At 54.5% G+C, this 12,493-nt stretch overlaps 1 protein-coding gene across 1 annotated transcript; it reads right to left on the reverse strand.

Moving 5' to 3' along the window:
* Positions 1 to 22: 22 nt before the first annotated feature.
* On the reverse strand, positions 23 to 12,425 carry STK36 (serine/threonine kinase 36). The gene is made up of 25 exons (XM_066322958.1): positions 12,196 to 12,425; positions 11,190 to 11,330; positions 10,430 to 10,507; positions 9,877 to 10,007; positions 9,377 to 9,626; positions 8,879 to 8,972; positions 8,451 to 8,632; positions 8,047 to 8,246; positions 7,842 to 7,968; positions 7,588 to 7,731; positions 7,139 to 7,318; positions 6,832 to 6,929; positions 6,382 to 6,487; positions 5,501 to 5,642; positions 5,093 to 5,220; positions 4,390 to 4,494; positions 4,081 to 4,179; positions 3,808 to 3,902; positions 3,422 to 3,485; positions 2,932 to 3,261; positions 2,369 to 2,543; positions 1,823 to 1,970; positions 1,475 to 1,634; positions 466 to 1,206; positions 23 to 364 (listed from the first exon to the last, which is right to left on the reverse strand). The coding sequence occupies exons 1-25, from the start codon at positions 12,277 to 12,279 to the stop codon at positions 200 to 202; spliced, it is 4,167 nt and encodes a 1,388-aa protein (XP_066179055.1). The 5' UTR covers positions 12,280 to 12,425; the 3' UTR covers positions 23 to 199.
* Positions 12,426 to 12,493: the final 68 nt, after the last annotated feature.

Below are 12,493 nucleotides of genomic sequence, written 5' to 3' on the forward strand. Positions count from 1 at the left end.
GCTCCGGGAGCCGCAAGGAAACACGCGGTTACAGAAGGAACGGGCTTTTTTTCCAGGGCCGGCTTTCCACGGGGGCATCCCGGGCAAAGACGGCTGGGTAAAGTCCCCATCAGTCGGACAACGCGAGTTCCAGGGAAGGTGGGGCTGGAGCCTGAGGCGGGCGAAGGAAGGGTCGGTGGCGTCCCGGGATGCCCGGGCGTCACCTCTCAGCGCCGGTACGCGGCGACAGCTGGCTGGGCTCCTTGCGGCCGGGCACAGCTGCGAGGCGGCGGAGGAGCAGCTCGCAGTGCCGGGCAGAAGGCGACTGGGGATTGACACCGGCCAGCGCGGCCAGCCTCTCGGTGGCTTTGAGGGACAGCAGGACCTGCACAGCCAAGAGAGGGACAGGAATCACCCACCAGCTTGACCCCAGTCCCCACAACTCCATCTGGTCCCCCCAAAGGAGCCGAGGTCCCCGTGCAGCACCTGCTGGATCCCAGAGTGCTGGCTGAGGGCACACAGTGCCTCGAGGGCTCCCTCCCGCACGGTCCTCCGAGGGTCCTGGCAGGTGACCTGCAGCAGGAGGTTGGGGGCCCTGTTCTGGATGAGCAGATCCCGCAGCTCCGCTCCGCGCTGGCCCAGGTTGCTCAGGGCCAGGGCCACGTTGCAGCACGTTTTGGCCTGCGTGTCGCTCAGTAGCCGGGTCAGCGTGGGCACGGCCCTGCCCAGGGTCTCCACGGGGCAAGAGGCGTGGCAGGCAGCGTTACCCACTGCAAAGGTGGCTGCCCTGCGCACGCAGCTCTCCGGGTCCGACAGGCACTCCAGCAGCCTCTCCAGCCAACCGGGCTGGCTCTGCAGCACTGGGGAAAAGCTGTGGCAGAGCAGGTTGCCCAGCAAGTTGCAGGTTCTGGCCCGTATCAGGTGTTCCTTGTGGCTGAGCAGGTAGGTCAGTGGCTGGTCGGCCATATCCACGTCCCTTAGGATCCTCTGGAGAAAGGGCAGGTGCTCTGAAGAGGCCCGGACCACGTGGGTCAAGAGAGACAGGAGGTTACTTGTGAGCGTGACATTGTCTGAGAACAAGATAGATTTCAAGAAGGCAACAATGTGCTCCGAGGCAGCAGCTTCTCTCACCACTTGGCCTATGACCTGTGTATCAGACACCACAAGTTGGCACAAGAGGCTCACTGGGAGCTCGGTGAATGAGAAGGGCAGATGGCTGGCACAGACCTAAGGCAAAAGGACAGACAGCACTGAGTACACTGCGCTCATGTGTGAGCTGAGCCAAGCCAAGCAGCAGCTGAAGGCAGCCAGCAGGTCAGCATAAGCTTAGCAGCCCGTCAAGCTTCTCCAAGGGCTGCATACCACCCAAATGACATCCTTGCATGGGCAGGAACTGCAAACATGATGTGAAGTGGTGCCATCCATTGGGGACTGCAATGTAGGGAGGCATCACCACAGTATGGGGGGAAGGAGGAACACAGGGCCAACAGAGTACCTGCAGCAGCTGGGCAGGGATCTGGGTGTCTCTCACAGCCTCCATGATCAGTGCTAAGGTGTCTTTATCCACATCCAGAGCAAAAGGGAAAGAGAGGAGCTGGCAGACCTGGATGACCACATCTGAGACAACCTTAGGGTCCCCATCTTTTCCTGCTTGCCTGAATTTGTGAAAGAGAGAGGGCTTAATTCAGAGGTGATCAATAAAACCTCAGGGCAAAGGGTCAAAGGGCACTAAGGAGAGGCTCTGCAAGTGCCAGGTCAGGAATTCCTCAGCTCTTGGTGTGCTCATGTCCATGCCCCATTCAGCAGCTGAGCTCTGCCCACATCAGCCTTTGCCACAACTCACATCTGTGCCAGGCATGCCAAGAAGCCAGGGGACAGCAGTCTCTTCAGTGTCACCATGAGGACACCATGGGTCTGGGTGAGCTGAAGCAGACACCGGTGGGACTCACGAGTGAAGACTCTGAGGGCCAGGCTGAGGAATAACAGGGTTCCTGCAGGGGAAACAGAAGGCAAAAGGGCAAAGTTAGAGAAGGCTGTAAAGTCCCTTCACTTCTGTCAGTGCTACCTCAAGGCTGCTCCAGGGTGAATTCTGTGATTCCCTGCCCAAAACCAGAAAATCTCTGCCCAAGTGGTCACACCTGCCAGAGTAGACATTCATTGTAGCATAGACACCCTTTTTTGCTCCTCCACACCCAGCTCAGCTGAGCTGCTGCTAGCTGGGCACAGCATGGGCCAGCCCAGCCCTCTCTCCCCAGAAGACACTGCAATCCTCAAGAAAAAACCTCTGGCCTCAGGGAACAGATGTGGACAGGGACAAACATGGGCAAGTGTGAGGGCAGGATGGGAAACAGGGTCCAGGGCAGATGCCCTGCTGTCCCACAGCTCCTACCTTGAGGGGAGATGAGGTTCCAGTCTGGCTCTGCCATGGGGTGACCAGCACCTGTAGATGGGTCTCCCTCCAGCACTGCCCTGTTGGTGCCCACATGAAGTGCCACAGCAACAGAATGCCAGACCAGGCTCCACAGCTCTGAGGAAGCGAAGCCTTGCTCCAAGACCACATCCTCCTAGAGGCAGAGAGGCAGATGTCAGAGGCCTTCATGGTCCTCCATGGCTCCCCAGGGTTCTGATACATGGCTCTGCCAGTCCCATGGTCCTGGGCAGATCAGGGCTAGACAGACATGGGCCAGGGTCCTGCTCCACCTTTCAATAGTGTCAGCCCCAGGGCATCTCTGCCCTCCTTCACTCCAGTGTGCCCACGAATCACCCCTCCCTGCCCAGCACTCTCCCATCAGTCCTACAGAGACATAAAGTGACTTTCATGGGGTTGCAGAGCTCAGCCAGAACTGCACAGTTCCCTGGTTTCCCTCGCCCTCATTACGAATCTGCCTTCAGGCCTTTTTGCCACCACACTTTTTGGCAGGGACCAGACAAAGGAGATGGCCAGATTGATACCTGTTCAAAGAGTTTCAGCAGGAGGAAAAAGAGCCCATCATAGAGACCAGCACCCATTGGCAGGGGGAGCTGCAGCTGTAAGAGAGTGGGAAACAGTCTAGAGCTGGGTGCTAGGCTTGAGGGCAGCAGCATCACACTTGTGCCCTTCTGAGCCCATCTCTGCACACCTCCACAGTGGGGGATGCATGGATCCCCAGCTTCTCTGTCCCCATCCCATACCTCAGCAGGTGCTGTCAGCGCATTTGTTACCGCTGGTAGGATCTTTTCTCTCTTGAGCTCCAAAGCCACCCCATGCTGACTGAGCTGTGCCAGGAGAAGTGCTGCAGCACCCTGTGGGACAAGGAGAGTTCAGCACCTTTGGGAATTTCCCATCTGCTTGGTCACTATTGACCCTTCATCCCTTGGCCTCATCCCACCCTGAGTGAGGAACAGTAAGGCCCAAATGGGATGCAGTGCTCTGCAAGGTTCTCTGGCAGGGAGGGTAGCTTACCACAAGGGACACAACAGGAGACTGGGTGACAAGATCCACAGCCAGGGTAACCACCTCCTCATGCCTGAAATGCAGGGACCAGGAGAGAAGCACTATGTTCCCACAGCCTCACATCATGCAGAACAGCAGCATCCAAATACCCACAAGGCTGGGAAGCAGCCAAGTTTCAGGAGGAGCCCTGGTTCAACAGCACCTCCTTGTCTGCACTGGGTCATCCTCACCATATCCCCAGCACTCACCCACACTGCCCAGCATTCTGCTGGTATGTCTGGATTGGAGGGATCAGTGGGACCAGGTTCCCACTGCTCTGAGCAGTGTGCAGGATAGAGGGCTCTTCAGGGCAGGGCATGTTCCTCTCCCACCCATGAGTGAAAGTGTGGGCTTACCTGGGAGGGGATGCCTGAAGCTGCAGGGTGAGCAGGGCCAGCAGGTGCAGAGAGGCTTCACAGGCTGCTTCCTGGGTCTCCTCCACCACTGTGATCTACCAAAGGAACAGGAGTCATAGCAGAGAAGAAAGAGGTGTTTCTGGGCCCCAGAGGAGAACTGCACTCTTCAGATTAAACTCCCCTAAATTCCTTCTCTCACATAGATTCGTCTGACCAATGCATCCTGCTTGCCCACACTCCTACCCAAACCACCAGGGCTGTGGTCAGTCCTACCTCACCCTTCAAGAGCTGCATGAGGGAACCCCACAGTGGTTGGCTCCTTCCCAGGTGCTGGCACAGGTTTGGGCAGGCATGGCAGCCAGCGTAGAGGACCTGCAAGGCAGAGGGGAGAGATGCCTACCAGCTGCTGTAGACAGATTCCACTTCGTGGCTACCATGCGCTCATTTATTCAACAACTGACACCAGGCAGATGGGAATCATTGAGGTCTATGCCCACAGTTCCCTCTTCCCCATGCTCCAAATTCCAGAACAAAGGCCCAGACACTTCTGGGCAGAGCCAAATAAAAGGATGGGGCCATTACCTTCAGGACATTCAAGGAGCAGCCTGGATGCTCCAGTCTCTCCACCAGTCTTGCAAGCTGCTGGCTCTCTCCTTCCATAAGCTTTTCAGCTACTGCATGAGCAACCTGCAGAAATCAGCCTGTTTTGCACTCTGGGCACCTGAAGCAGTGCACAGACTAGAGGAGTTTAATGCTAGCAACAATTTAATGAAAGAAAGTATCTGCTTCCTACATCTTGCCTCTGTCTACTAAGGGATGCCTATCTGCCATGACCTAGTATGGCTTTGATGTACAGTCCCAGAGTTGAGATGAGCAAGGTAGAATTCCTTCTCTGCGTCTCTCCTTGTTGACTCAGAGTTAAAAATCAAATGTAAACCTGTGATTGTTTTCCCTCTTACTGCCCCTTCAGTTTCAGATTTCCTACAGTTCATATCACTGTAATAAAAGAATTCTTCACGTTTTCCATGCATTGTCTAGTTCTTTACTTAGCCCATCTCACAGTTCAGATCCTAAATTTGAGTCTCTTAATTGATTAAAGAATCCTTACATTCCTAAGGTCAGCTCTTGGCTGGGGAGGTGCAGCCCACAAACATGAGTCCTCCAGCCAATAAAGCCAAAGGATCCCAGCCCTCCACTCTACTGTTGAGAAAAAGATCCTCCTGGAAAGGGCTGCTGCGTCTGTGCAGACCACACCACTTCACCCTGTACAGAGAGCTGGTCTGACCTGCTGCTTGGCTTCCCGACAGCTGTTTCTCTCCAGGGGGATGCTGCATGCAGCAGCCAGTGCAGCCAGGAAGAGGTCTGCCACACATGGGCTTTGCTCATGGGCTGACTTGCCCTCCACTGCTGCACCTGCACAGGGACAGAGTTTAGGAATCATTGTGCTGAAAGTTCTGAGGGGCAGCAGGATGGGGTTGGACGGCAAGAGAGAAAAAGTCAGGCTTGAGACATGAGGAGGGTTAGATCTGGGGTTGAGGGAAGAGAGTCCAAGTTAGCAGGGGTCTGGACAGATACGTTTCAGCCACCTCCTCTGGCCAACAGCACTATAATGGCTGTCAGTGCTCTGATGAAGCCCAGGGGCAGGAAGGAAAAGAAACCTCAAGAAAAGGTGGTGAGCTGCCACCACTGCTACCTCGAAGAGCAGGCTGCTCTGAGATGGATCCCTGAAGGAATTTGTTCAGCAGGGGCTGATGCTCCTCTTGCAGCCTGGTGTAGAAGTGTGCAGAGATAGAGGGGTCTGTCTTGTCCAGGCTCTCACAGAGCTGGGTGAAGCACTGGGGAAGACACAGGAGTTGCCATCACTGCAGACTGAGTTTGAGAGGGAAGAGAAGGACAGCAGAAGGAGGAAGCTGTGGGAGGACAGCAGAGATGGGAGAAGGACTTGTGCTGGAACTTCAGGGACCTCCAAATGTCCACTCCCACCAGGTTACTGTATGGGACCCACATCTGGCTGCATGCTGCTGTAGTGAGAGGTACACATGGAGGCATGTGTCCCTCCTCACCTCTACCACCGCCTGGCAGAATGTGCCCAACAGTTATTTTTGCTCTTGCTGACTCTGGCACTAAAACAAAGGCTAAAAGACACCAAATGCAAGTCTGAACACATCTCCTGCCTGAGCCACATGTGAATCATACTCCAATGCTGAGAACCTGCTGTGCCCACCAGCACAATCCCAGCAGCAGAACCTTTGGCAGCAGAGATAGGGGCATGTCTGGTGAAGTAACACTTAATGTGCCAGGGTGCGTACAAGGGGCTGCACCTACCTTTGGCTCAGCTAATAAAGCCACACCAGAATGGTAAGGCCAGCAAAGGTGCCCCATCAGAGACTTTCTGTATGCAATTCCCCACAAAAACCCCAGTGGGTGAAACAGCCAGTCCTGACAAGAACACATCAGACCCCATAGCTGGGAGCAGGGTCCTCAGGCTGTGTTCCCCCAACATACACAGACAACCCCATAGCTTCTGTCCCTGGGGGCAGAGGATGTGGAGGAGGAAGATAGAGGCAGCCTTACCAGGAGGCTTTGCTGGCAGAGTCTCATCTCAGTGTCGACTGGCACAGCCAGCAGCTCCGGCAGCAGGGCCAGGAAGCAGTCAGCACTCTCCTGAATGTCCTGCAGGCTGGGGGAGGCAGCGGGGCAGATGAGTGCAAAGAAACATGGCCCCTTGCTGTGAGGACAGGCTCACGTGGCCCTGGCTAATGGAGCAGGCAGCACACACTCACATTGTGAGCTGCTGTCAGCAGGCAGCACAACTGGACTTGTCAACTGTGCCTTTCCTTTAATTAGTCCTATTCAAGGAAAGTGCTCCTATGTGAGCACAGCAACATGGCACAAAGCTCTTAGACCATGATGCTTTCCCACAGAGACAACTCCAGCTGCAGGGTATGAACACCACCCCTCCACATACTGCCGGGTCCCCAAAGTGGCCACTTGAGACCTCATGGAACAGAAGGTTGTCCCTACCTGTCCTTCTGCCCACTCTCCTCCAGGCCACATTCATTGCTGAAATAAACTTTGGTCACCATGAGGAGATTTGTCAGCACAGCAATACACCAGGGCTGCTGCAGAATCCAGAAAGAAACCACAAATGAGGATTGTCTGCTAGCCATCCCCACACTACTACGACAGGATCCTTCCCTACCATGACCTCCCCCTTCTCAAGGGTGCCTAGAAGAGGAGCTTGTGAGCCAGATCCAGCAGGACACCAGGGCATCCTCAGCACTTTGCAGGGCTGGAAGACACCCATATTTCTCTGGGGTTCCACACCCACCTGCTTGGTCACACCACTTTCCAGGATGTTTTTTGCTAGACGCAGCAGGGACAGAGGCACATTCAGCTCTTGGCAGAAGTGGTTGAGCAGCTCAGCATCACACCAGGTAGACAGGAGGTTGCCCAGAACATGAAGCACAGAACGAAGATGGGAGGCTCCCTCCAGCATCCCTTCCAGCACCTGGACACAGAGAAGCCACAAGAACTTATAATGAGCAGCAGTTTTGGTGTCTCCACCAGCCATGGAGGAGCCCTTCAACCCATTCAGGCAGGGGACAGTAGAGGAACAGATAGCAAGCCAAGTGCACAAGAAAGCTCCAACTCCTGGAGAAGCAGAGGATCTTTCTGCTGGCTGGACTGAAGACTCTTCATATGTTTCCAACCTAATCTTGACGAAGAAAGCAGCATCCAAGTCTCCAGTCTTAGTTGCCTGGGCCAGCCATCAGTTACCTGCTGAGCAGAATCTGCCAGGCGGTCTTGGACACAGTGCTGGAAGGCCAGGTCCCTCCGGAGGCTCAGAGGCACATTCAGCTGCATGGCTGAGGGCTCAGTGTCCTCAATCAGGTCCTGCCACTCCTCATAGCTCTCCAGCTCCTAGCCACAGAGGACAGAGGACTGGTACCATAGACCCTGCCAGTCCCAGGGTCTCTGTACCAGCCCCTGGCAACTGGGCCCTGCTGTCCTCACTCAAGACACCATCTTACCTCACTCTCCAGGTCCATGACCTCAATGCTCTGCCTGCCCCAGGGCTCTGCCCTGCCAGCACTAGGCTGTGGAGGGGAACCTGCTCCAGGAAACTCCAACTCATAGTCTCGAGAGATGCTGTGTTGCCTGGCCAAGAAAACAGTACAGTCAGTGAAAGACCTTTTCTTTCCCTCTTCCTCCCGCCCCAGCCTCTGCCTCCCTCACCCTGGGTCAGGAGGAGACTCCTCAAACTCCCAGTCTGCTATGCTGCTCTTTCCTTGCAGGAGACACTGACTCTTCTCATTGGAGGCAGCCAGTGTCTCCCTCTCCTTAGGGGCTGCGTTCCATGATGCTGCTCTGGGTCTATGCGTGGGATGTCCATTGACAGAGTCCTTCATAGATGTATTACCTGCCTTCAGTTGCCCCTGGTGATGGCAGAGAAGTTTGGTCAGGACAAGGTTACTCAACTAGATGAGTACCCTAGACTCCACCACCATGAGCATCTCACATCTTGCCTTGTGTGTTGCTGACACCGCAGCCTGACCCATGTACTTGTGTGTTTTCCCCCAGGGCCCACTTCAGTGCCCCTCTTTTACCTTGACTGTGAGATATAACCAGGAGAACCCTACACTTTTCTCCACCTTTTTCTGTGTCTCTTCAACCATCCTCTGCTGGGCTTTTCTCAGGATCCTGGACTGGCTGCTCCTGGGGGCCAAGGAATGGACTTGCTGCTCTTTCAGGGCCTGCAGCTCTGGAGACAGCTTGGTGGTGAAGGGGTTTGAAATCCCATGCTCTTCTGTGTCATCAATCACTGGGGAGGCAAGAGGAGAACTTCAACAGCAGTTTTCCCTTGGGACATATAGAGAGTGATCTCTCTTGAGGTCCCAGGGAAATCCTAAGGGACCCACAGCAAGACCAGGAGCTAGGAGTCAGTGTTTGGAAAAAGCTGAGAGGAGAGAGGCATAGACCAGGATAATAAAAACAGCAGGGCAGGGAGGTCCTCCCAGTCCCCAGACAGTAGTAGAAGGAAAAGTTTGGAAAAGGAGTAAGTACTCACCAGTAACCCGTCCAGCAATGAAGGGGTGAGAAAGCAGCTCTGGCCATGACAGGCGCTGGTGAGGGTCCTTCATTAGTAATCCCTGAAGGAAGCTCTGCAGAGCAGCAGAGCAGCAGGGTCACTGACACATGTTCAGCACCCATCAGTGAGCATAGTGTACCCACCAGTTTCCCCTACTGAGGGCACCCAGGAAGCCTGCCTTTCCTGCCTAGCTCTGGAAAAGGAGTACTCTAGTGCTTAGGGCAGATGGGAATACATTTCTCTTCACAACACAATAAGTCACTCCTCTGCTGTTGGACCCAGTTTCCCAGCTTATGGACAGCAGACATTTGGTAACAGTGATAAGGATTCCCCTTCCAGGAGGTCCAGCTCTCTTTGCTTTGTGTTCTGAAGTCCATGTTAGGGGACATAAAAACTAAGAGTGACCCACCAGGGCAGCAGGCAAGGCCAAAACTGCATTAACAGATCTCAACCTGCAGACAGGGCCTCGACCCTTACCTTGAACACTGGGCTCATGGTCATGGGCCATTTGACAGGGTCCTTGATGATGAGGCTGACAAGTTGGAAGATGCTGTTGGTGTAGAAGGGAGGAGTGCCCACAAACAACTCGTACAGGATGCAGCCCACAGACCACAGGTCTGCTGTGTGGTCATAGGGCCGTTCTTCCACCAGCTCAGGGGACATGTACAGCGGGGTGCCCTTGATGGACGTCAGCACCATGGTATGGATGCTCATGGCACGGGCAAACCTGCTCAGAGCAAAGCACAGATCACAAATTCAGGCTTAAACATCTGCTGCAGCTCCCAGGGAGTTCCCTATAAGTTTACCAATACTTCTTCCCTCTGGAGGACAAAATCTCCCCTCTCTGCTTAACCTCTAGATATGCACAGAATCCAGGCCCTCTTCAGCACTCCACCACCACTCCTCTACAGCATCCAGGAAACCCCTTGGCTGCTCCAATGCCAAGCGTCCCATTCAAGCTGGCCCCCAGCACTTACCCAAAGTCACAGAGCTTGACAACACCATCTTTGCCCAGCAGGATGTTCTGGGGTTTCATGTCACGGTGCAGGATGCGGTGGGAGTGCAGGTAATAGAGAGCAGAGATGAGTTGGGCAGCTATGGTCTGGACCTGCCGGAGACACAGAAGCCTCACCCTGTGTCACATGGTGCCTCCCACTGTCACAACCACGGGGGCCAGGTCCCTCATGGCCTGGCTCCCACACTACTTCTACTTTTGTCCTGTTTGAGCAAGGGACCAATCCCAGCTGTGGGCTAGCAGTTTCTTGGAGTGGGCCAATAGTCAAGGCAGCAGTCTGGTGCAGTGGCCCTTGTAAAGAGCAACTGAGGTCTCTGCAGGAGTCCACTGTCCCACAACGCCAACCTGGCCCTCTCTCCATCCTTTTCAGAAACTCTGTCAGGTAAAGCCCCAGAAGCACCCTCATCCTCCTGACATCTCCTGGCTCACAGCAGAGACCCTCTGCCTGCAGGCACACAAGTCCTGTTTCCTCCAGCCTGCAGCAAACACTGCATGGCCACTGCCATGATAGACACCTGGTCCTCAGGCAAACTCCCATCATCCTCCAGGATCTGGAAGAGCTCTCCCTCTGCGTAGTCAGTCACTACCACCACCTGGAGGAAAGAGCAGCATGGTGAGATCAGGCCCTGGGGACCAGGACAGAGCAGGGTAAGAAATTTGAGGGAGGTGTTGGGGTGTCATCATGCAAAGTCCATCAGCTTGGGCTGGGACTTGGAATGGAAGAGAGCTTGCATGGCTGCACTGCAGGAAGGACCTGGCACTTGGCAGAGGTCTTGTACCTGTCCATGTTTCAGACAGCCAGCAGAAACAAGGGAGGAGAAAAGGATAGGGCAGTATAGTACTTCCAATCCCAGTGGGTAGAAACACTCCCTTGAGCTTGTTTTGAATCTGCTGTCCAATGACTTTATTTCATGTTCCCACGTGCCACAGAACAGTCTTCAATCCTCTCTTATCATATTCTATCTATGAGAGTTTAAATCAGTAAAAAGCCAGTCTCTGAAAAGACTGATGAATGAAGAGTCCCCTCATCCTGTGATCTCAAACCATTCCTGCACCACACAGCCCCTGGTCAGCTCCTTCCCCTCTGCATGACCTAGTGCAGGCCACAGAGGTGTTGGCTCCCCACATACTAAAGGGTTCTGAAAAACTCTAACCAGACCCTAGGGTGAAGTCACCATTATGACCTGAGAAAGATGTTCCTACAATAGCAGGGGATAGCCCTTGTTCCCCTGCTCCTGTCAAGCAAAAGCCTTTGCTTGGAGTAGTCCCTTTCACCTCCTTAGCAGTCTCAAAGCTGTCAAGCATCTGGATGATGTTGGGGTGATGGAGGTCTCTCACAATCTCAATTTCCCGCTGCAGGTTCTTCAGCTCCTTCTCAGACCGCCCCACCTTGGGGATGAACTTCAAGGCCACCACCTTTCAAAGCAGAAAAAGCTGGGATCAGACCAGGCTCCTGGTCAGACCCACCCTGGCAAAGGCTGCTTTTAACCCAAACAGGACTCAGTACTTCCCAGCTGAACACAGACAATAGAACAATGAGACATTTTTTTCACTGAGCCTCTTGGACCTAGGGGTCTACCCAGGCCCTTGCACATTAATACTAGTGCTCACACTTCTTTTCACGCTGGCATTTAGAGCAAAGAAATGTCATCAGTGAACACAGATAAAACCAGGACTTCAGAAACATGGGACAGAACCTTGCGATGCTGGTGAACAGCAGGCCTAATATGAGCCAGCAGTGTGCGCTGGGAATGAGGAACACTAGCAGTACCCTGAGCTGTATCAACAGGCAGGAACTGAAGCAAGGTGATTGACCTTTATTTTTAATCTTGTGCACCGTGTTGGAAGCATTGTGGCCAGGTTTGTGACCCAGAAAGATTTCAATAGGCTGGAATGGGTATTACAGAGGGACCTGTGAGGGTGAGGAGACTGAAGCACGTGGGAGGTTGACACGGGGATTACAAATTGAAACAGAGGGAGGTTCAACTTGATAAGAGGAAAACACATTTATCCTAGTAATAGTCAGGCACCAGCTGTGGGGTGTTTGTCTTGGGGGCTTCAGAGGATCTAAATTTAGTGCTGGCTCTGCTTTGAGATCTTGAGGCCACTCCTGATGTCCCTTGAATCCAGATTACTTAGTGCTAGCCGGAGCGAGTCAGGAATGTCAGCAGAAAGCCGAATGAACGCCGAGTCCCAAAATCCTGGCAGAGCCTTAGAACACAAGAGGCACCAGAAATCAGCCCCGGCCACACACAGCAGAGCTCCAACCCTCTCCCCTCACCTGGGCGCTGTGCCTCCGGCGCCCCTTGTACACGCGCCCAAAGGACCCTTCGCCGATCATTTCCAGGACGTGGTAGTTCTCCATCGTTCGGGACGGGGCCGCTGAGCTGCCGAGGCAAAGAAGCCAGTGAGGAGCAGCGTTTCCCCTTCCACGGGCACCGCCCCTCCCGCGGGGCTGCACCCGGCGCCCGTTCCCCTGGGCGAGTGTCGTCCCCCCGCCCCAGGCTTTGTTCCTGCCCACCGCCTCCAAGGCGGGACGAGCCCCGAGCCCCGGTGGCAGCGATCCCGCTGCGGGATGA

This window comes from Sylvia atricapilla, chromosome 7, assembly GCF_009819655.1.
Source record: "Sylvia atricapilla isolate bSylAtr1 chromosome 7, bSylAtr1.pri, whole genome shotgun sequence".
Lineage (NCBI taxonomy): Eukaryota > Metazoa > Chordata > Aves > Passeriformes > Sylviidae > Sylvia > Sylvia atricapilla.

Coding starts and splice junctions, on each gene's coding strand:
- STK36 (XM_066322958.1), bottom strand. CDS start 12,279: ATGGAGAACTACCACGTCCTGGAAATGATCGGCGAAGGGTCCTTTGGG. Junction 6,488..6,831: donor GAGAGTGGGCAGAAGGACAG/GTAGGGACAACC, acceptor TGCCTCCCCCAG/CCTGCAGGACATTCAGGAGA. Junction 1,635..1,822: donor TTGGCATGCCTGGCACAGAT/GTGAGTTGTGGC, acceptor TCACAAATTCAG/GCAAGCAGGAAAAGATGGGG.